Consider the following 24,122-nt stretch of genomic DNA (forward strand, 5'->3'; position numbering starts at 1 on the left):
GGCAGAATGACCAAGAACACTGCAAAGTGGAGCAGTGAGTGAGACAGGAGAGGTCTGATGCACCATGTGGGTGTACCTAGCCAGAGATTGAACTTGTGAAGCAGCTGCCTACAGCTTTGCAGTGCTGCACTCTAACCTGTTACAGCACCGGTGGGGGGGAAAGAACCTCAAATTCTTTCCTTTCTTGGAAAGATCCCTAACCCTTCTAGTTGGATGCCATCTTTCCAGGTTCTGAATTACCTTAATATTTACTGATCCTCTTGTTCAAGGTACTAGTGAACACCACACTGTCTTCCCTTCCCTGCAGCTGTTAACAGGGTGCATCAGAGGGCTGTTTTAATCTCTATCCCACACACCCCACCCCCACTGCCTAACAAGGAACCTGGCATATCTCAGGTGCTTGGTAGACCCTGGAAGTTCTTGTAAGCTTGAAAAAAACAGGAAAAATCAAAGTTACTGTTTGACACTTGACAATAACATACAAAATCTAAGGACAGCTAGGCTATATTAGAAATCACTTCATAGTGTACTGAAGTTCCAAACAGCAGATAAGTATTTACAATATAGAGAAAATACCTGTTATGCCACGTCACATTTTAATTTCCTCTGTGAAAAGGCCCTCCTAGTGGCGCAGGGGGTTAAACGCACAGCACTGCAAGTTAGCTACAGCCCCTTTAGTGTGAGTTTGAGTCCCAGAGAGGTGAACTACATGGCACAGCAGACATCTCCTGACCTACCCACTGCTCCCCTCAGCAGTGTATTCATCAATCTGCCTGTTCTGCGCCCCACTCTGTCTTTAGTGAAGCCTCTCACTGCCCCTGCACCTCTGGCCTGTACCCCAGTTCTATATGCATAAATAAAATATTTTTAAAAAATAAAAAGAAAAGCAAGCTACTTCCTTGAGGACTCAAATTTAGAGCATACGATAGATATGGCAGATCCACTGACACTATATGGCTTTTCTAGTTGTATGCTCAAATTAGATTCCAATATTTTATCTTGATCAACCCACCTTATTCCAGTAGTTCTAGATACTGGAATAATTGTCAGTAGCTATAATGCCTTGAAACAATCTTCCATTAGAAAAAATTATTGACAAGTCAATTACTGAGCCACTGAATGTATACTGCAGTTTCTCAGTCCTCCCACTAGTCTCATGATTTAATGTCCTCTAGAAAAGCTGAACTGACCTCAGGCGGGGCCTACCCATTCCTCAGCACAGCTTTTCACATCTCCTTCCTTAGCATGCCCATCTTGATAACATACTCTTGTTCACCTGCCATTCAAGCCCTGTATGTTTCAGTCTTGGTACAAAGCTCCCGTTTTTCTTTAGACTTTCCTATCTGTGAGGGTCACAGGCCATCAGGGATACAAGGGACTTCAAAAGCCACTTGGCCACACCCCCTCAATTTCAGACTGGGAGATGATCCAGACATCAGTACAAGGTCACACAGGAAACTAACAGCAGAGTCAGAATTAGAAACTCAGAGCTCCTGGGATTCAGATTAAGGTCTTTTCCTTTATATCCTCTTTTCCTTAATGGGCCTATTATTTGAATCTAACATTTTTATTGGTTTTTAGGAATAGACCTCAAATATTCTTTTAAAAGTCTACCTCAATTATCCCCAGTCATCAAGAATGAAAATTATTTATATGCTCAAAAATAATTACACATACACATTTCCTCTCAACAACCAGTTCATCAGTATGTCTTAACATGAGCTTACAATTAATGTCTGATTTAAAAATGTAAGCATACAACTAGGCTTTACCAAAGATTAATGTATTTATTTCACTTGAATTCTTAAAAATACTTTTTTTTGGCAGTTGTCACATAAAATGTCCTAATGTAAAAAATTTTTTATTAAAAAAGGAAAGCATGAAAAAACAGACCCAAAATGTTAAGATTTTATTTACAAAGCTTCTTTGTCGTACAGAAAGTAAAAATGCTGTTACAGCCTCGGTGTAACTGGTGGCACAGATGCCGACTTGCCAACCACAGCTACCCCGCCACAGCAAGAGTCTTACACGAAAACCTAACAACGCTTACAACTTTGTTGGGGTGAAGTCCCCAAGCTTGGTGGTGGATTTCCAAGAGGGACTAAATGGAAGGCGGAATGTCACAGGAACTATTCTTTGGCTCTTTGGGTGGGTGGGTGTCCTGGGGTTTGTATCACAGCTACCTTTATTTTTTTTTTAAACAGCTAACAAATCCGTATGCGCAGTCCAACCAATACTGAACAGTTCTTTTTTTTTTTTGAAGTTTATTTGGGTTTTAATCATCTTCTCCTTCATCATCTGTTTCCCTCTTCCTTTTCTCTCCTTTCCCGCTTTCTTCCTCTTCTGCACAATAACAAAAATTCACTTTGAGAAAAGTAGAAAGACACTTTGCCTAAGTTACTACTAATGCTTTATCAATCGGCAGTCAAAAGGTATTTTTTAAGAAGCACAAATAATGACCACAGAACCAAGAGTAAAATGCGCAGCAGCATCTTAAATAACGAAGTCAGCCCCATTTTCTCAATTTTAAGTTGCTGTCTTCCAAATGTTTTTCTTACACTTGTTGGTCCCAACAACTACACATTAGCAGTTATGAAATGCACAGCAAAAACTTAGCCTGTGACCATCAGCAGGCACTTAACCACTTAGCCTTGTTCCCTCATTAGAAAAGCGAGGACAGTGGTACTGATTTCTTAGGATTATTCTGAGGATTGTATGAAACACACCGGTTACTTAAACCTGCTCCACTGGAACTGACCCAATTGAAATCTAGACAGTGAGTATTAAAAGAACAAATGCCTCACTGGTTTTGGTTGTGATGGGGAAATAACACTGGTGAAATTGCAAAGGTGCTGTTTATATATAGTACCAAAATTGTGAACCAACTATTTTATTAAGATTTTGTTAATAAGACTCCCATACAAAGAAATCCCGTGCCTGCCAGTAATCCAAAAGATGGAGTTTAAAAACAAATTTGAACTATGGGGACTGAGGACTGAGGCTCCTATCCCCAGGGAGGTGGTTACTAATATCTACTGCTAGTGGGTTGCACAACATGGATGCAAACACAGGGCTCTGCAGAAACCTGTGCAGACCATCAGTCAAGTGCTTTTGATTTTCTTCTACGTGGTTTCATACCTAAATTAAGGGATATCCTCATTCCCCCAGTTTTTAACTAAGGAGAACCAAAGTGTAGTTGGACCCACCTTCATCCTCATCCTCATCATCATCATCTTCATCTTCATCAACTTCTCCATCCTGTCCAAAATCTTCTTCCTAAAGAATGGTAAAGATAACAAATAGATAACTTGCAATAGATGTAATAATCCATCATAGAGAAACCTATATTAATTTTAAGCTGCTCTGATGTACTGACATGCTAATTTTTCTTAGTAAGTTTAACAGACAACTTACAGATATTCAAAAATCATTTTAAAAATGAATTTCAACACAGGAACTTTTTTAGACTTCGTATTACCTACAATATTATTTCGAATGACTCACAATTTTTTATTTTTACATATTTTTGTGCCTTTTCCATCTCAGTTGCAATCCCCTTGGGTTTCCCATCACCAAATCACCCATGTGCCCTCACCATAGCTCAGTGCATTTCACTCCCCCACTGTTTTTGATCCCCTTCCCCACTCCACCCCCACAAAACGTCTCTGGTATATAGCTGTTCATCATTATCATTATCTTCTCGCCTATTCCGTTATATTCCTGCTATGAGAGAAACCATCTGGTATTTTTCCTTTTCTTTCTGGCTTATTTCACTAAGCATGATCTTTTCCAGCTCCATCCATGTTGCTGCAAAAGACATGTGTTTCTTTTTTTTATTTGGTTGCTGAGTAATATTCCATTGTGTATATGTACCACATCTTTTTAATCCAGTCATCCACCTTTGGGTATTTGGGCTGTTTCCATGTCTTTCCAATTGTGAATAAAGCAGCAATAAACATGGGGGTGCAGGTATCTTTTTGAATCAGTGCTTTTGTGTCTTTTGGGTAGATACCTAGGAGTGGGATTGCTGGGTCGTAGGGGAGCTCCATGTTTAGCAGTTTGAGGAACCTCCAAACAGTTTTCCATAGTGGTTGTACTAGTTTGCTCAAATGACTCATCAATTTTTAAAAACTTAAATTTCTCCTCATGTAATCCTATAATTCTCCCACCACTGTGACTGACCATCACCATAATCCTTGTGCTTCTCTCCCCCTGTACCTCTTCCCCTACCCCCCCCCCAACCCCTGCTCCCCTGCTGTATGCCTCAGATCTGGAATTTTAACATAGGTTTAGACAATGGTTCCTATATTCCCATTCTTATAAAAACAATCCGGAGTTTCATTTCATTAAACACCTATGAGATTACACATATGCTATTCTACTTCTGTACAACACAAGAACATGATTTTTGGTGTCAATTGTCTTTTCATAAACCTCCTTGAAGGTCAGAGTTAAGTCACTCCTTTCTTCCACTCTGAGGCATTCTGCTCCTCAGAGTGAATTAGACTGCCTGCTCTTTCAGGACGGGGGTCACATTCTTTTTTAATGCATTCCCCAACTCTTTAACACAAGCATGTACCTACTCATTAAGCTGCATATATCAAGGTTTAAGTTCAGATGTGGTAAACTTTCCCCACTTCTATATGAAAAATGGACAGACCTAGCACTAATTCTCAACTTTGCCAGTTTTCTTACCCTACCCACAGAAGGAATGGTCAACTCATTAACCCTCCGAAGTTAAAGGGTCAAAATTTATCCCGCAGAGTCAAGTACTATGTCTCACCAGTGTTCAGCAAGCATTCCACTTAGCATTTATAAAAAGGGGATAAAGCAAAATTAACCATAATGGCAGTGTGCTAGTCTCTTTTTAAATCCTCACTTCTCAACTACAATTAGGAAGCAGGGCACCAAACATGAATGCTGACCTCCCCGCTGACTTCGTCTTCGTCTTCTTCCCCTTCTACATCTTCATCCTCATCTTCATCCTCTTCATCATCAAACTCTTCCTCCTCACCATCTTCATCTTCTTCATCTTCTTCATCCTCTCCTTCTGAAAATGGTACCAAAAAGAATTCAGTCGATACCCAGTACGAATGCTGGGCGGCACCAACACCAAGCAAGACGCAGGCCCACCACCCTCTACCGAGCTGCTGCAGCTCAGCCCCTTTGTCCACAGGGCCCTGTGAAATGTGGCAAGTCCAGGTGGACTACATATACATTACTGATGAAACCCAATGTGTGAGATTTGCTTCAAAATGAGGGGAAGAGAGTAGTATGTATAAAACAAGACAAGCTTGAATAACTAAAGCTCAGTCTTGGGAATATCAAAGTTAATTATATTAGTATTTCTTTCTACTTTTGTGTCTATGTCTAAAAATTTCTATAGTAAAATTTTATAACTTCTATAGTAAAAATTCCTATAGAAAAAGATAAAAGTTCCTTTTCTGGTATATCTGGTTTAAAGGTATTACCACAAAGCGAGCTATCCAAATCAGGGGGTGGGGAGACATTCAGAACAACCCTGCAATGGGGAGCAGGCAGTAAAGAGGCCCAGTGTCCTATGTCTCAGTGGCAGCTGGCCTCGAGTGGTACAGTCCTTACTCCTCTGGCTGGGAGACTGCTGGCTCTCTCCTACCCCTGGTCTCTGTGGGTGCCTCCCCTTCTGTTTGCCCAAGGCAGCTCCACAGCACTTCCTCAGGCCTCTTGCTGGCCTTCCTAAACCCAACTCCGCTCTCTCGTGAGCACCTGGTGCTTCTTCAATGCAATACACTCTGCTCATCTTTTGTGATCATCTTTTTAGTTATGAATTTAAGACTTACTTTATTTACTTATGCACATAAAAGCTGGGGTACAGGCCAGAGATGCAGGGAGTGTGTGGGGTTGAGAAGATTCACTAGAGATGGAGTGGGGAGCAGCAGGCAAGTCAGGAGAGGTCTGCTGCGCCATGTGGGTCAGCTTCTGGCCAGGGATAGAACTTGCCATTGCAGTGGCTACAGATAGCTTCATGGCTGAGACTTAACTCCTTGTGCCACCAAGGAGGCCCTATTTAGTTATGATTACTTAATTCTTTTTAGGAGACAATAAACTCCAACGGGACAGCAATGATATAATATTTTCCCCCTCTGTAACCATTTCCCACAGTGCCTGGCACATAGGCAAATGCTCAGACATTTGTTGCCTGACAATCTTGGCTCTCAGGAACTGCTCACACCCTCTAAAGCATTCCCTTTACAAGTTTCTGCACACATGGCCATTCAGCTTGTTCAGTATGAACTTTAAAAAGACAACAAGTGGTTGTTCTTTAGTAAGAACCTGCAGTGAAGATTTTGGAAAGTGAACGTGTATTCTGGATCCACTTTACCATGTAACATCCCAACTCTTTCTCTCGTCTCAAATCTGCCATAAAGCAAATCGTGAAAAAGCTTTTAGAGTACTACACTTATAAACTGCGGGATGTTTTTCCACCTCCACTTTTCTTGACCATCCCGGTCTTTTGTATACTTACCTTTAAGTAAAGGGATTATCAGAAAGAATGCTTCAAATATAGTAATAAGCACAAATCCTAAGAAAGTAAGTTTTCTTTAGGCTGGCACGTGAAAACTAATTACTCTGCTTCTTCTAGTTACTTGAAGGCCAGAAACCTTTTATCCTCAGAGTCATAACAATAAACAAATCATGGTACAAGGGAGAAGCACAAGCTAACCAGGATGGGTACTTGGGACAGAAAAAATTAAAAATTCCTAAAGGATGAAAAAGCCTTGCTCAAAAAAGCTATATACCCTATTCTACATTATGGTCAGGTTATTTTCCCTTTTATCAAAGAAAAAAAAAAAAGAAAGGGGTCCGCCCTGGTGGCACAACGGGTTAGGACACAGCACTGCAAGCCAGCCTCAGTCACTTCAGTGTGATCCCCGCTCCTGGAAGTGACCCACATGGCGCAGACCTCTCCTCTCTTGCCCGCTGCTCCCCTCAGCAGTGTACTTTGTCAGTCTGCCTGTTCTGCTCCCCACTCTGTCTCTGGTGAATCCTCTCACTGCTCCTGCACCTCTGGCCTATCCTCCAGTTTTATATGCATAAACAAATTTTTTAAAAAGAAAAAGAAAGCCAAATTATTACTTTTAATTCATTACCTTCTTAAACTGTAGTCACATACTAGAGACAGGAAAGTGATCTGATTTATATTTTTGGGTATATCAAACAGGTATCAAGTACAAAAAAAAAAAAAGATAGTACCTACTCAAGAAGGCAATGATAGCATAGCTAGAAGATATTAGTGAAAGTATTACAAAAGAGGTAAGGCAGGAATGCATGAAAATCTAACCTAGCTGCAGGTATCAGCAGATGCTTCCTGGAAGTGTGGACATAGTTGTCGGTTACGGATAAGAAGGCAGTGGGGAAGAGTTAGAAAGGGAGAGGATGATGATCCTTTAAACAAAAACCCTAAAGTACTTAAATGGACTGGAGCAGTTATGATACCTAGGTTCCAAATTCAAGCCAGATTATGCTAAGGAACCATTTTTATTTTGCATGCTTTGAATGTTTCAATAGTATATTAAAATTAGGGGTCCTAGGCTCCAAATTTAATGGAACACGTTCAAAGCCAAGAATATAAGTACATGTATTAGAGCCTTTGAAAAGCAGCAATTATGTCTACTGGCTGTTAGCCCACTTACCTTCATCCTCCTCCTCTTCATCTACACCATCCACCTCAGCATCTGAGTCAGAGGCTTCTCTGTCCTCTTGGTCATAGCCATCCAGATAAGTCAGTTGAGGAAGCAGCTTGAAAACACTCTCTCGGTAGTCATTCAGGTTAGTGACCTCACAGTTGAAAAGATCCAGGCTTTTCAGATATTCCAGCTTTTTCTGAAGGGTCAAAAATCACACCTCCTAAACCAAGGAACAATGCAGCAAAACCCATCTCCTAAAGAGGTAAAATCTTAAGCTCTGTATTTCAATTAACTGTTATTCATTAATCCTTGCACACAGGAAAACATTTCAAGTTCTTTGCAATCTGCATTAGGCCACTAGATTTTAACTAGTCCTTTTCTTCTCTATCTACCCACTGAGAAAACTGTCCTTTTCTGGCAATAAGTTTTCTTAAATGTGAAGTTAAAATACTAGAACTGAGTATTTTCACAGTATGAAGCAAATCAAGCAGATCAGTAAAGTTTGGCTCAAAACTAACTTAACTTTTGAGTAATCAAATGGCCAGTATAAATGCAGCACAGTCTTCACTGCTTTGTGGTGAGTGGGGTTCAGCCAACAATCCACTCTCTCAAGGTGCTTGGGGGACACAGATGTTAAACACTAGAGGACATATAATAGTGTGAAGTGTGATGATGTAGTTCTTTTTCTGGGAAGATGGGAATCAACACAGGCTGGGGAAAAAAGGGAGGAGGACGCACAGTCGAAACTTCAAAAATAGAGGAACATTATACATTTTTTCTTTAAAAATTTTTGGGAAAAGATTGATACTCAAACCAGAACTTTGTGCTATCAAATTCATCTGATTTACCATACCTTTAACTTTGTTGTAATACCTCATTTGTTTAGAATTCCAGCTTCATCTACTAGAAACAGTTAAGAACTAAAAACCTGGCTCAAGAAAATTTCCTAAATAGCCTAAGTGAAATAGGAAAATGGCCACATACCATTTACTCAAGACCTTCATTTATTATATCAGTGTACTATACTAGTATTTCAATCCCAGGCATATTAAGTTTTGAGTAAAGGTGAATTAGGAGACTGGAAAGGTAGAGATAAAATCACAGGCAAACATGAGGATAGCAACAAAAGTGATTTCATAGTGAGAAGAGGGGGCAAGTCTATAAGAAGCAGACATAAATCTGAAGTACTAAGTAGTCTGATGCCCTTTAGAACAAAATAAGGCCAGAGGACATATGACAATATAGGCTTTAATGATTCTGAATGAAGAAGAAAGCCTTGGTATTCTCTAAGAAAGTAGCATTAAAAAAATTAAAAGGCTCTTTAAGTTGCAAAAGAGAAATGTTATTTGAAAGTGTTGATGCTTTATTGGGAAAGCTATTTCAACATTCACAAGGAACTGGGGTGAAATACAAATGAAACAAAACCTTTGTCTTTAGGTCTTGAAATATCCGTATAATTCTGGAAGCTAGAAAATGACTGAAAATCTTTGCTTGACAGCAGGGCTTGGCAAACAATGGTCCGTTCCAGACCGCTGCCTGTTTTCGTAAAGTATGTTTTACTGGAACACAGCCACATTCGTTTGTTTATGTATTATGTATGGCTTCTTTCTTACTACAATAGCAAAGCTGAGTAGCTGTGACAGAGACTGTATGGCCCACAATGCCTAGAAGATTCACTACCTGGCTCTTTACAGGAAAGGATTGCTGACACCTGGGCTTCACAATCTTCATCTTTCTGACCAAAGGAGGCTCAGTTTTGTTCTGAGTATCCTTGGGATAAAAGCCAGACAGGGAACACAGAGCAGGGGGAATGTACTCCTCAAAAAAACACAAATGTACAATGATCCAAGAGTTTGTGGATCACTGCGTATGCTTTTACTAAGTTAATTCCGAGGTCTCAAAAAGCTGTCCCACCCTTCTAATCATAGGAAGAACTCCTTTTTGTTAGGGAGCTTTCAGATTAGGTTCCCTGTTGGGCAGGCTGGGGCTGCCAGATGTCCAGTTATGGATTCTTGCCAAAGAGGAGAAAATATGAAATACCACCCCATACAACTAGCTAAGGATACTGGGAACTCTTCACTTAAAAAAAAAAAAAAAAAAAAAAAAAAGGATGACCATACCAGTTATGATAAGTACATTTAGGCAGCTTTCCCAAAAAGGATCAGTCTAAAAATTGTTCACTCAAAGGAATGTCATTTACTTCTCAAAATGATTTCTTAGAAATGGATACCCAAAATGCATTCAACAGTAATGCTTTATGGTGCCATCCTTCCTCCAGTTCTACTGACTCTCCCAGTACACAGGGTCTCCAAAGCTCTCCTGTTTCTTAAATTGAGTTGGAGGTTTTTGTCTACTTCCCAAGAAAGGATCCATTATTAATTCAGACATGCCAAACAGTATGCTAGAAAATGGAGTGAAAGCAAATATCAAAATCTCAACTAAATGTAGTACTCTACAATCACTTAAAGTAGTAAAATTGTATTTAAGACGTAAGGTAGACTATACACAGATCATTCAGGATCCCATTGTAATGCGTTAAGTACTGTTTAAGAAAAAAAAAAATCACAACTCTACCACAACCAGAAATTTGGCCTAAAACGAATAGGCTAGCCATAATAAACATTAAACATTTTATTAACAATAATTTTGCTTGCCTTCTTAGAATTTAGAAGGGCTTTGGGGGATGGTTTGGATGGCCCAGGTCTCTTAAAAAAGGTGTCCAAGGAAGTTTGAATTGATGCCTTCTTTGTCTCTCGATTAATGTCCCTGTAGTAAGCAGAGGCATTCACAATCATTGCATTGACTGTCACGAACTGGGCTCAAAGTAGACGGTGTTCAAAATGTATGTGGTTAATGAGGATGAGGATGGTGTTTTCCCCCACTGAAGAAAACTTTCAGAAGTCAACATTCCCCCCCTTTACTTTCTGCAATTTTACTTCTAACTCCAGGAATCCACCAAGCAGCCCCAGAAATCAACAAGTATAGGAAAAAGGCGGGAGCTTAGGCGTCTCCAGATGTCCTGGGTGTGCAGTGCTATGGCTGTCACCAGCTGTGTGTGACTCTGGACAAGGGGTTCAGCCTCTCCCAAGCCTCAGCTTCTTCATATGTAAAATGAGGGCCATGTTATTTCTACTCACTTTGGAGAGATGTTTCTTGAGGTTTAATAGTAAGATAACATTCAGAAAGCACCACTACATGTATGCACAATGCAGAACTCCACCCCAAAATAATAAATACATGGGTGATTATTTCTTCACCATCATAGGGGAACTGAGATACTTTCACAGTTATCAAAGGACCCTCGTATTATTACTAACCAGGTCAGAAGCACCCAACCAAACAAATCCCACACAATGTTTGTTTCTGTTCTGCCGCTGTGGTTAGGACCCTGGCAAATGCATCTGAGAAGTCTAAAGGGCACTCAGGTTGGCCATGCAAAGGGGCAAAAACTCTAGCAATCTAGTATAGCAAGGTACTGCCAGGCATTGTTCTAGAAAAAGTGTTCCTATGCTCACAGTAACCCTGAATTAGATTGAGCTAATGATCACAGAACAATGAAGGCTTAGTGCAGCCATCTGACTGGGAAATATCAACACTTAATTTAGTGCCCCTGTTGGAATTACTAACGTACATCAATACGGGTATGGAGTAAATTTGCAGATAAAAAGAGAAGAACAGGATTTAAAGCCATTGAAATAGTGTTGGATCTGAATCCTTACTATGCCATTTATCCTGTGGCAGCTAAGAATTAAGTTCTCTACACTTGGTTTTCTTAGCTCTAAAAGGAAGAGTCTTCTCTCTCTGGTTTTTGTGAAGATAGACTGGGCAAATGTTAATGTCCTTGCACACAGCAAAATTCAGTGTGTTTGCTTTAAGAGGAAAGTGGGGATTTGCTTGGAGAAGAGTTGAACTAGTAAAAATGAGGAAGCCAGAGTAATTAGTATACCTATAATGGAAAAAGGGGGCAAAATTCATGAAGCAAAGATGAGAAAACAGGCTCCCAGTATTTATTAGAAATGAGTTAAATATGGTCCACCTTAGTGAAATGTGTGAAAAGAAAGGGACCTGGTAAAGGCAGAGCCTCAATTATTAGAGGGAAAAAGCCCTCTAATCCTGACCAAAAAATACTCTGCATTACAAGTCACAATTTAATTCTTAGTGTCACCTGAAATATCAACAAAGCATTCTGTACAAGTGGTATGAAATCCAAATATTTTAATATAACATCAGAAAAGTTAAGCCAGTGCCTTAGGGTTCTATTCCTCTAGATCAACGACGGCTCCAATATGCTGCTTATATCCCAATTAATGTTTACAAATTAAAACAAAAATACTGGCTGTAATGTATACTAATTAAAGCACAAAGAAGCCTTGTGGTAGTATGAGACAAGTTTGAGTTCAACTAACCTTACTGAAATGGAATTCTATTCTATGCCACATTTATGAATGTCATATTTGGGAAAATCAGTCATTTACTAATCTTGAATTCACAGAAATTTCTAGCTGATAGTCAAACAGAATAGCCTGTGGGTCTGCCCAAAGCCTACATTACCTCTGCCTCCAGAAGCTCTTCTCTGGTCACTATTAAGTTCCACATGGACTGGACCCCATTAGTACAGCTTCACAAAACAAATTAAGTACATTACATTTTTCTCAAAAACCCCTAAGTGAGATTAAAGAAGGGATCATTATCCTTTAAAGGTGAGGAAACTGAGGCCCAGAGAGAAGAAACAATTTGCCCAAGGTCACACAGTGTAAGTTTATAACCCAAATGGCACTTAAAACAACTTTCCATAGCTTAACTCAACCCAGTAAGACCGAGGATTTTGAGATCCCATGGAAAACTTTAGGAAAGTGATCCAGCTAGAGCACAAGACCATGAGTTACAAGACAGAAAACTTATTGGAAGGTCCTTGGACTGGTTCATCTACAGTTCATCACCCAACATAACTAGCTTACTCTCTTACAGTATAAAAGTATAGGATAGGATAACTTACTAGCCAGTCAGGGGAAATTTTTAAGATAAACGTTTAAGGCTATACTCAATATGTAAAATTAAAAAATGAAGCAACCCTATTAACAGGGAGAACAAAGACACAGGAACACATATAACTAGAGGCCCTGATCTTTAAAACTGGACTCCTTCTACAGAGTATTGTTAATTAAAAAAAAGTCACCACTTTCTCTAGCAATTATTTTCAGTCTGTTCCCTCATTATAAAGAAATATGAAAATGAAAATGACCAATAACTTCCTGGTTTTTAAGTTTTCAACTACTTACCAAAGGTTCCAAAGTGCTGATATCTTTCAGTTTATTTCCACTTAAGTTAAGATGTGTGAGATTTGGAAGTTTTTCTGCTAACATGTCCAGAACTCCAAAGATTCTATTATCACTGAGTTCAAGCTGCAAGAGAAAATATACACAGCACACACACAAACACAGAGAAACAAACATTAAGGTCCTATAAATAACAAACACAGTTCTCAAACATCTATCAAGACCAATGATTTCTTTCTATTAAGGCATATATGTTCACTTGTTTAATTAAACCATGTAAATAGTTTATACATCTCACCAACTGTCTCCGAGGAAGAAAAGAGACAGAATAGGAAGAGTTGTTTTCTTAACCAGCTGCTAATTATAACAGTTTGCTAGAGAACTGACTAACATCAGTGAAAACATTTTGTAACTTAAAAAGTAGGTCAAAGCAAATTAGAATTCTGAGACACTGCAATACTCTATACCTGCCAGAAGGGTAAGTGGTCCATGCATTCTAAGCAGCTTATTCTGTGTACTGGGCATGCTTCGCAGTGCTCATTTGAAACTAATCTAGTTCTGTACAGTGCTGACACTTTCGGGGTTCTAGATATGGAAGTCACTAGGAAATGTTGCTTTGAAGGGGTTAAGGCCACACAAAAAAGTGAATAAAAAGAGTCCTTACAGTTCCAGTCCGGTACTCCTCAGGAAAAGGAGTGGGGCAACAGTTCTGTTTGATGAAACCAACTCTCCGGAGGCCACTTACATAAACCTGGCACTAACATTTAACAGCCTACTCTAATTTCTTAGCTGCAGGTCAAGTAGCACAGCAAATATGTGTCAATGGAGGAATGAGGAATGAGCCTTTACTGAGGACTATCAGAATCTTAGAATAAAAGAAACTGGAGTTCAGCAAAAGCACATGGTCAAGAGCATGAATCTAATTCACTCTTCATCATGTAGATGAGAACATTTAAGCAACTCAGCTGGTTTTAGTTCTCTTTTTTTAAAATGCCAACAACAGTGGTAACCAGTGTGTGTTAACACCTGCATTATTTCTTAAGTGTCAAGCACTGATGGAAGCACTAGAAATATATAACTCATATGATCTTACAATAACCTTATGGAATAGATAGAATCTTTAACATTATTTAAGAGGGAAGTGGGGATTTGTTTGGAGAAGAGTTGAACTAGTAAAAATGAGGAAGCCAGAGTAATTAGTGTACCTATATGGAAAAAAGGGTCAAAATTCATGAAGCAAAGATGAGAAAACAGGCTCCCAGTATTTATTAGAAATGAGTTAAATATGGTTCACCTAGGTGAACCATATGCGTAAAGAAAGGGACCTGGTAAAGGCAGAGCCTCAATTACTAGAAGGGAAAAAAGGCCCTTCTAGATGAGGAAAATGAACTACAAAGAGACTATACAACTTGTCCAACAATACATAGGTATTACAGAGATAGATCTATGATTTAAAGAACTCTGATTACAGACTGAGTTTCTGAAGAATCCAGGCCCTCCTCAATATATTATGTACCTAGTATAGAATTTTCATGTAAATTAGATTTTGGTATGCAATGAAGAGATACATGATGCAGAATAGAACTTCAAGAAATATACATTTGAATTTGTTTTAAAAACTCAAGTCTGCTGCTGAGTGTTTAAAATGTGTCACAAGTGCAACATTCCAAAAATGTTTTCTTTCAATGAGAATAAAAAAAAAAAAATCTAGTCAGTCTATTTAAAAATACCAGTGTGTAATCAACAAAGATTCAAGTATTAACTCTGGGATGTTAGAAATCAAAACAAAAGAAACAACTTTTCTTGGTTAGAATATCACAATATACACTATTCATGTCCTTTCATCATGACTACCCTAGGAGGTTAGAGATAAAGAGGTAATCCATCAAAGCACTTAGTGGTATGTTTCATTTCAAATGAAATAAGTGCATAAATTTAGAAAACCTGTGATATTTATACACCAAAATCTTTTTCAGAACCTATTTCTTATCAATCTGTGCTCTTGGGTAGGAAGAAAAGTCCTTATCAGCTGTGAGAATTTATAATCAGCCTTTCAGTTTGATTTGAATGTATTCATTCCTTCCAAACTGGCTCTATAAGGCACATCAATACAGTTTCAGAAGGATTTGATAAAGCCTTTATATAGATGGTCACCAACATTCTAACTCTAACAGGCCACAGAACGTTACAGAATACTAGGCAAACAGAACACAAGACACATACCATGTGTCTTGCCAGCAGCAAGTTTTAAGAGTGAGAGGCCAGAAGTCACCCTGTGACCCAGAGGGCTGTCTAGCACAGCAGCCAATGTGGAGTCAGTCTCTCAGGGAGATTGTCAGGAAAAGGGTGGGAGTTTCAAATGCAAATATAACAGGGTTCTTTCTGACAGGAAACAAAGCTACCTGAAACTCATAAGGACTTGTGAGTTCTTTCACATCTAAATAAGACGAATATATAAAAAACTGATTTCTTTCTATATAAACCTGTTTAGATTTAAATCCTCTAGTAAAGTTAACAGGTAGCAGAGAGTTCTACCACACATATGATCGCATCATACCTTTTCTTATGTAAACAAATAGGAATATGGGTTCTTAGCATTAGCTCTAAAACATCTTTTGGGGCTGGGTTAAGGCAAATCACTATACCTTTCTGGGTCTACTGACATGCCTATAAAACAGGAGTAGACTAAAAAGACCAAAGTTTCTTATAGTTCTGATATTCTGGAGTTCTGTAGCAGTTAAATGTACAGACACAAGAAAACATTTTCTTCTGCTTTTTTGGGAGGTGGGAGGCATAAGCTGCAGTGACTGGTTATAACAGACCAATAAAGCACTAAAAATGGCCTGTTGGTAAAAATATTTTGTTAAATTATGGCTCTCACAACACATTTAAAACTTCCTATCTTTGAGAATTACATATGGGTTTGAATTATTATGGACTACAAATCTAAACCATTTTTACTTAAATTCACCCTTAATTAACAAGCATAACATATAAAGACTGTGGTTCCTAAACCATCACATACTAAGAAAATGTAGTTAACCCTGTAACAATCAATAATATATTATGCATAAAATGACCTTACTTCACAACTATCTACTAAGCATCCAATGAGCAGTATTTCTACACAGCACAGTAATTCTCGGAGGTCAGCTGGTAGCACCAGTTTACAGGTGAGGAAATTGAACCTTAGAGAGCTTAAGTAGCCTATTAAAGATCATCCACCCGTCAGGGAAATGATAGAGCTGGAATTCAATCCCAGATCAGTCCAGCTCCAAAGCCATGTGCTTTCTGCTACACTAAATGCTTCTTTACACAAAAAAGTACACATCCTTTCCTTCCCAGGATAATCTCTCTCCTTTGCTATTAAAGATAAAGCACTTACCTTTTTCAATTTAGGTAGTTTGGGGAGATTTGAAACAGAAATCAAGCCTACATTTATTAAACTGAGGAACTCTAAGTTCACAAATTCATCTGTCAAGCCCTCAATTTTCCCATCATTTGATTTGCAATTGTCCAAGACAAGTTCTCGAACCTATGGAAGAAAAAAATATATATAAGGTTTCAAAAACATACTGAAAACAAAGAACAAAGAGAAGCTCCCATCAAAAGTACTTGGCAAAAAGACACCCACATATAGAGTGGTCTCTATTTAGAACTAGATCAGTTATAAATAAATAAATAAAATGATCAAGCCTTTAGTAACAATATACTAACAGATACCAAGGGTAGAATGTAATACCATGACATAATGATTTAAATGCTCTGCTTTCCAGAGGTAGAAATTACAGTTCTTAAGATGTAAGTGAAGACACTACATCTTACAGTGCTTTTCTCGGGTCTGTTCTCCAAGAGACAACTTTAACTACAAAATCAAAGTGAAAAGCTTTTTAAAGCTTTATCTACCTTTAGACCCCAGAAACTGACACAAGGAAGAGGAAAGGTTGATTTTCCCTATTTAGATTACTGGGATCACTACAAGTTTCAGCACTGCACATTTCCATTCTGTTTTTGTTAATATAAAGATTTTAACACTAGGAAGGAACCAATATGCAAGAGGCCTAAATTTAAAACAGATCAACCTGGTTTACATACATGTAAGAACAGGTATTTCTAGGGGAAAGAATTGCTAAGACATTAAATTAGGTTCCCTTTTCAGGCCACACAATCTCTTTTGGCAGTCTCAAAATTCAGAATACAAATCATCCATGCAACAAGGGCATCCACCTAAAGATTCTGAGCTCTCCTTTAAGAGTTATTTACTTATGCACACAAGAGCTGCGGTACAGGCCAGATGTATGGAAATGAGAGGATTCACCAGAGACAGAGCTGGGAGCAGACCAGGCAAATGATTGAAATACACTGCTGAAGGGAGCAGTGGGTGAGACATGAGAGGTCTGCTATACCCCGTGGGTCACCTCCCTGGCCAGGGATCGAACTTGTGCTGCAGTGGTTGTGGAAAGGCTTCATAGTGCTGCACTTCAACCCCTTGTGCCACCAAGAAGGGCTCAAATACTGATTTGAGTCTGCAGTGTAAACTGTGTGACTACTGTGACAGTGCCCTTAACTGCCATTCTTGCTCTGTGGCTGACTCTGAAACATGACTTTTCAACAGATCTATATCAATTTACAGTGATGCAATCTATAGTTTTAACTGTAAAACACATTCTTGCAGTGAATAACCAGCTTAATAGCTTTCATCAAGCATGTATATGGAAGAGAGGTACTGAGAGTTCTACATGAGCCTAGATGCTAGCAGTGTCTTCATCTTCCCATACAAAATTCAAAAACAATCACTCTAGTAATTGCTATCATTCACGGAGATCCGACTCCTTACTTGTATGACCATATCTTCCCCCCCCACCCCGATTCAAAGAAGGAAACAGATTTAGGAGCCAGTGATACCCACAATACCACAACTTCTTCTCAGTCACTTCTTCACTACCCTATTTCCTCTTTAGAAGTCCTGGCTTAGGGATCATGCAAACCTATCACTACCCAATTCTCACTTTTTCTTCTATTTTTCTCCACACACCTCTACCATTTCCCCCCTCTTCTGAAAATTAGCTCCTGGGAAAACTTAGAGGTCAACTGAGGCTCAGGAGACACACATGGCTGGGTTTAAATCCTGGTTCTGCAAATTAAAACTTATGCGACTTTGGCAAGTAACTTAAAACTTTGTGCCTCAGTTTCCTGATCTGTAAAGTGTAGATAATAGCCCCCTCATGGAATTAAGTAATGATTGGGACACAGTAAATGCTGTGAAAGTAGCCCTGTTAAAACTTCGGGGAACGACAGGGGCCTTTTGTTCCAATTTTACCATGTAAGTTTTTTTTTTTTAAACAAACAAGCATATTATTGCTTTTGTGTTGATGGTAAAAATGCAAACCCCACAAACCATAAAATAAAGGTCAATTGTAATCACCCAGTCACCTAGGTAGTGTACTGCAGACTATTAAAATATTCCTATTCTGCCTCCCAACTTAATGGGTCAAATCACCTATTCAACTTTGCCCCCCAACTGGTAAAATTCCACTCTAATAGTGCCATCAAAAACCATACAACATTTAAATGTGAATCAGAGCATGACTGATGACCAACGAGCAGAATACAATCAAGAGGAGGAAAGTGGGAGGTAAAAAGAGGTTAATATGGTTCAAATTTGCAGATTTGGTTATTGGGTATGGATGATGGAAAGAACTAGAGTCCTGGTCGGTTTAGACAAATGGAAACCATGTAATGTGGATAGAAACCATGTAATGTGGGTGCGGAGATATCTAATAAAAGCCAACTGTAAGATTCCCATAGAAAGTCCATAGGTAGCTGGAGATGTGTGGAGTTCAAGAGAGGTCTGGGTTCTAAGTTACGTGTTTGCAAGAAGTCAGGCCAGAGTAGTGGCAGGATAGAGTCACCAGGAAGGGAACCCCGGGGAATCCTGCAAAGGAGAACTGAGAAGAATCAGGAGTGATACCCAAAAATAAAGTATTTGATTCACACATCTATACAGGTTTATAAAAACAACGCACAAGAAGTTATTTTTAAAAATTAGAAAAATAACTCAAATGCTCAAAGGACTCAATTCCAGGATATACTGTGAGAAAACAAATGTACAGAATGTCGTGTTATTAATGCAACATAACACATATTCACTTTATTATGTACATACGCACTGCCAAGAGTATCGACAAGTAGAAAAGTGGACAGATTTTTTTCTTATTTCGACATGTATTTTAAAAAGGTAAATAAGTCAGTGCTGGACTTCAAGCTACATCAAGCTTTATGATGGCAGTGTCTTATTTATTTTAGTTACCTCTACAGCCCAGGATAAAGAGTATAGAACTGTTGAGTGAGAAAATATAGTCACAGGTTTGTGGAAGTACTGAACAGGAGTTGTGTCAGAAATGAGGGAATTGAACAATATTGAAAATAAAGGAAAACATGAATTTAAAGAGAACCATTTTCTGATTATAAGCAGAATCACATTAATGCAAAGCACATTGTTTATCACTTAATATTTTAGTATATATTTTTGTCTTTGTATACTGTAAATATAAGCAAGATAAAACTATTTAGCAACAATGAATGCTTTTAATAAATATTAAAGTATATGGGTATATAATAACTTACCTTACAACCCTACCCTGTTTAACATTTCTAACGCTACAACTAACGTTAGAACACAAACATTTCAGTGTTATTGAGTTGTGAATTCTTTACTTGATATAGCAACTAATCCTGAAATTTAACACAGAATTCTCTTAGAATTTATTTGGCTTTTAATTTTATGGCTGTTCTTGATAGCAGAAATTCTACATATTTGCACTTATTTTCTTGAAGATACTGTTTTTACCCAAGAAAAACAGACAAATGACAAGTAAAAAATACACAGGCACGAAAACACTGTGACTAAAATCTGTGGATCAAAAACAAGACTCTACTCTTGCTGGAGGTGGGGCGAGTTAAGACTGCAAACGGGGTAGGTGAGTTTGAAAGTGGGAGAGCAAGAAGTTCAAAGGATGCACACACAGACCTTCAATTTTCTCCATGAGTAGGAGGCAAAAGAATATCCTGGGGTGAGTAGGGCAGAGGGTTGTTTGGCTAAGCAAAGAAGGCCTTGCCCCTTGATTTTTCCAGGAAGGCTATCAATGTAGTGAAGAAAACATGCTTCCCCATGTTTCCTAGAGTCACTGGGCAATGAGCACAGAGCAGAGTGGGAGTGACAGAGGAGAGCAGAGACCATGGTAGGGGCCCACACATGTCCCCAGAGATGACAGGTCTGGAAAGTGCCATTCTAGCCTTCCAGTCTGTTTAAAGTTCTAAGCTAAACCTGGTGAAAAGGTGTCTGTGTCAGCAGCTTTTGCGGTAACTAAGTCCCCATTCCTTCCTGAGTAAAAAAAGGGATCCAGGCCCTCCCTGGTGGCGCAGCGGGTTAAAGCACTGCACTGAGAAGCTTAAGCCACTTCCACATGAGTTCGATTCCCGCCTGCCCCGGGAGGAGACCACATGGCGTGGCAGACCTCTCCTGACCCGCCCGCTGCTCGCCTCAGCAGTGTACTTCGTCGATCTGCCTGTTCTGCACCCCACTCTGTCTCTGGTGAATCCTCTCACCCTCCGCATCTCTGGCCTGTACCCCCAGTTCTATATGAATAAATAAATAAATCTTAAAAAAAAAAAAAAAGGGATCCAGACTGCCTTGCAGACAAGGGTATACCAGACAGTGGGGAGGAAGCATGTAACTCATAGCCCCCTTAGTCTAGATCCATAATAAATGAAAGTTCTAATCAGCAAGAAATAGCTCTAGTTTCTTCTTTTTGTTCCACATTCTCCCAGGGTTACTATCTAAGGAGAGGAGTTTGGGCAGGCACGTGTATAACAGTGTACTGTGTACAATTTAAGGAGCTATTTGGTTCAAGATAGAATTAGCTGACTTCTGTTCAAAGACAGAGATAGATGGTCTAACTTTTGGCGACAAATCTATTCCTTATCACTCCAGGTAAACTAGCTTTTTCTAAATACTAACGTAAGGCAAACATTTAAAAACTAAAAACAAAATCCCATACTATTTCCTATTTAACTCCTGTTTGTGTTTCCTACAGTTCTCAGCAAGGCAGTAATATTTTCTACTTTTCCATCAAAATGTTTGAACTATATTGTAGCCATGTCAGGGGCTGAAGTTAGGGGACACAGAGGAGACAGGAGAGATTTTTCTGCCATTCTTCCCAACTTGCTCACACTTCTCACTCCCCTGGCTACTCTAAAGGAAAGATAGGTTTTATCTAGCTGACTAGGTGACCTCCCCCAATTATAAGAAGTTGTTTCTGCAATAAGAAGGGCTTGAGAAAGGGCATGGAGGAATTAAAGATCATTTTGAATTATCCATTCTTTTAATCATTAAAAAACAGGGCCTCTCTTGGGGTACAGGAGTTAAAGTCTCAGCTCTATCAAGTTATGGCCAGCCACTGAGGCATGAGTTTAATCCCAGCCAGGGAGCAGACCTCCTGTCTTGCCTGCTGCTCCCCTCAGTAGTGTATTTCAGAAGATCTTTCTGTTCTGCTCCCATTGTTTCTAGTGAATCATTTCACCCCCTCCATCTCTGGCCTACACCCCAGTTCATATGCATAAATAAATCTTCTTTAAAAATGAAAAGATGCATTACTATAACAATTACTACAATAACCAATGGTTATTATAGTCCAAAAGTGTAGAAAAGTTAAACTCCTGTTATCCTTGCCAATGTCCACTGTGAGTTAACCAATGTTCAAACCTTCTATCCTACCAAGTATCATGACAAAAGATATTCACATGACAAGATAGTCATTTAAACCATCCCCCAAAAGACAAAAAACAAAAAAAAACAAAAAACAAAACAAAAAAAACAAAACCAAAAACATTCTTCTAACCACTCATGGTTGGTGACGGTAAATTATGATCTATGCATTGATAACAGTAACATGAAGATACTGTCATATATGCATACACACACCAACTACCACACACAATCCAAGTCTGGGAAAAAATTAGACATTATGGTAGCGCACACACACCAGACTGTGTATAGGGTAACACAGTTATGTGTGAGATTCCTTTTGATTATCTACACCTATTTTTTGGTTTATCTTTACCTAACTTTTCTTCTACTAAGATGACAATACACTGGAGAATGGGCCTTGTTGTTTTCCTAAATGACTAGTCTACTGGATCCTAGAGATGGAACCTAAACAAATATAAGTCACCACTGGGTTTGGTTTTAAGGAGATACCTGGGAACTTCTTGTTTGCATGTAAAAAATTATGCTTCTGTGCAAAGCTTTTAAACTCCACTTTTAAATGTCCTTCAAAACGTATAGCTTTTTATTTAAAAAAAAGATTGATGAATACAGAACTGGGTTAGAGGCCAGAGGTGCAGCAGCAGTGAGAAGATTGACCATAGACAGAGCGGGGAGCAGAACAGGCAGATCAACGAAGTACACTACTGAGGGGAGCAGTGGGCAAGGAAAGAGAGGTCTGCCTTGCAGGTGGATCACCTCCGAGGCTGGGGATCAAGCTCGTGCTGAAGCAGCTGCAGCTAGCTTTGCAGTGCTGTGCTTTAACCTGTTGCACCACCAGGGAGGGCCCCAAAATGTATAGCTTTTCCATAGAAGCCTTCAGTTTCTGGTTAAATCTTTACTGTCCAAAGAATCTAATTTCCACTAGTCTCTTTTCCTGTCAAAGTCCCCAAGGGAAGTTTTTCCCCCTCCAACCCCACAATCAGGGAACTCCCATTAAGAACCACCAAGGCTGGTGCTTCGGCTATACGGAGGTTTAGGCACCCCCACGAGGTTAGTTGGAAGCTTCTGAAGAGGGGATGCCCAGCTGACTGTTGTTCACACTGCTTTTCCAAGCTCTGGTATACTGTTGGCAGTGGATTCTGTCAGCAAGTGGATTCTGTTGCCCACTTCTCACTGAGGATTTTGAGGACTTTAAATATGGACAGTATAAATGGCCAACTGGCCTTTTCATTTTAAATAGCCATAAGATTCTGATCTGTCTTCAGTAAGATTTAGATTAAGCCCAAGTTGATTACTTGAAAAGTGAACATTTACACTTATGTACGTTATTTTAAAAAAATCATTAACTTATATGTTGTGCCACTTTCAAATATATAAATTAAGTTACACAGTGGGAACACCAGCTCAGCTTTAGATCGCAGGGGGAGCAACACTGCTCCTACCCAACACTTATTAATACTTTGGTTTAAAACATGTAAAGAATCCAAACTAGATTCTAAAGAGCTTTCTAGATCCATGTGTATTTCTCTTTGGAAACTGTGGCTAAATTAATTATTCCACATACTACGTATCTGCAACTATGGCATAATAATGCATGCGTCTGAAATGACTAATTCTCAAGGTGAGCACACAACTAAGTTTTTAACAAGGTGAAGAGGCTTAACCGGTCAAGATCCTAGCACGTGGTCGACACAAAATGTCTGACTGATGGTCGGAAGGGACTATCGTGGTCAAACCGCAAACTTAAACCCAGGGGAGGAGGCAAAGACGCCATCCCTTCAGGTCCTCCAGAAACACGTGGTGCGGCCACACGGTAGGGCCAGCCACGCACCTCATCTGTGAGGACTTCGGGGACACAAACCTTCGCAGACCAGCTACATCCTGGTCGACGCATTTCCACAAGTTGGCAACTTGTTACTCTGGGCTACCAGACGGCACAAAACGCGCTGGTCGCCGGGATGGGCGGGATTCCTCTGGGCTGGCCCAGAACCAGAGCGCCACTCACCACGGGAGCGGGTCCAGCCCAGACTCCGTGTCGCAACGCGCGGTCTGGCCAGGGCCCCGCGCCCACCCCGGAGAGCCGGGCTAGTTCGGGGAGCCCACCCCGGAGAGCCGGGCTAGCTCGGGAAGGGGTGGGCCCGAGAAGAAAGAAGTGATTCTTAAAGGCCCGCCCGCCCGCCCGCGCTCGAGCACGTGCAGGGGCAGAGGCCGCCGGCCCGCAAGCCCGGCCTAGGCCCGCCCGTACCCCCCGCGCCAGGTTCGGGTGCAGGCGCCGCCAGGCGTTGCCCTTTTAAGAAAGGGAGAGGAAGACGGCAGCGCGCCCGGGAAGAGATGAGTCGGCGGCCGCCGGAGCGCGCGGCGCTCGCCCGTGCGAGCCGTGCCGGGCCAGAGAACTGCGGCCCGCAGACCCCT

The 24,122-nt window shown here is 40.0% G+C and overlaps 1 protein-coding gene across 1 annotated transcript in view; it reads right to left on the reverse strand.

The window, feature by feature from the left end:
* Positions 1–1,892: 1,892 nt before the first annotated feature.
* ANP32B (acidic (leucine-rich) nuclear phosphoprotein 32 family, member B) overlaps positions 1,893–24,122 on the reverse strand; it is a 23,712-nt gene continuing 1,482 nt past the window's right edge. The window contains exons 2-7 of the mRNA XM_004677487.2: positions 16,329–16,478; positions 12,947–13,069; positions 7,674–7,863; positions 4,926–5,050; positions 3,207–3,276; positions 1,893–2,343 (exon numbers count right to left, since the gene is read on the reverse strand). Of these exons, the coding sequence (XP_004677544.1) occupies positions 2,276–2,343; positions 3,207–3,276; positions 4,926–5,050; positions 7,674–7,863; positions 12,947–13,069; positions 16,329–16,478 (726 nt within the window). The 3' untranslated portion in view covers positions 1,893–2,275. The remainder of the gene's footprint in view (positions 2,344–3,206; positions 3,277–4,925; positions 5,051–7,673; positions 7,864–12,946; positions 13,070–16,328; positions 16,479–24,122) is intronic.

This window comes from Condylura cristata, unplaced genomic scaffold (genome assembly GCF_000260355.1).
Source record: "Condylura cristata isolate star-nosed mole 26May11 unplaced genomic scaffold, ConCri1.0 scaffold00006, whole genome shotgun sequence".
Classification (NCBI taxonomy): Eukaryota; Metazoa; Chordata; class Mammalia; order Eulipotyphla; family Talpidae; genus Condylura; species Condylura cristata.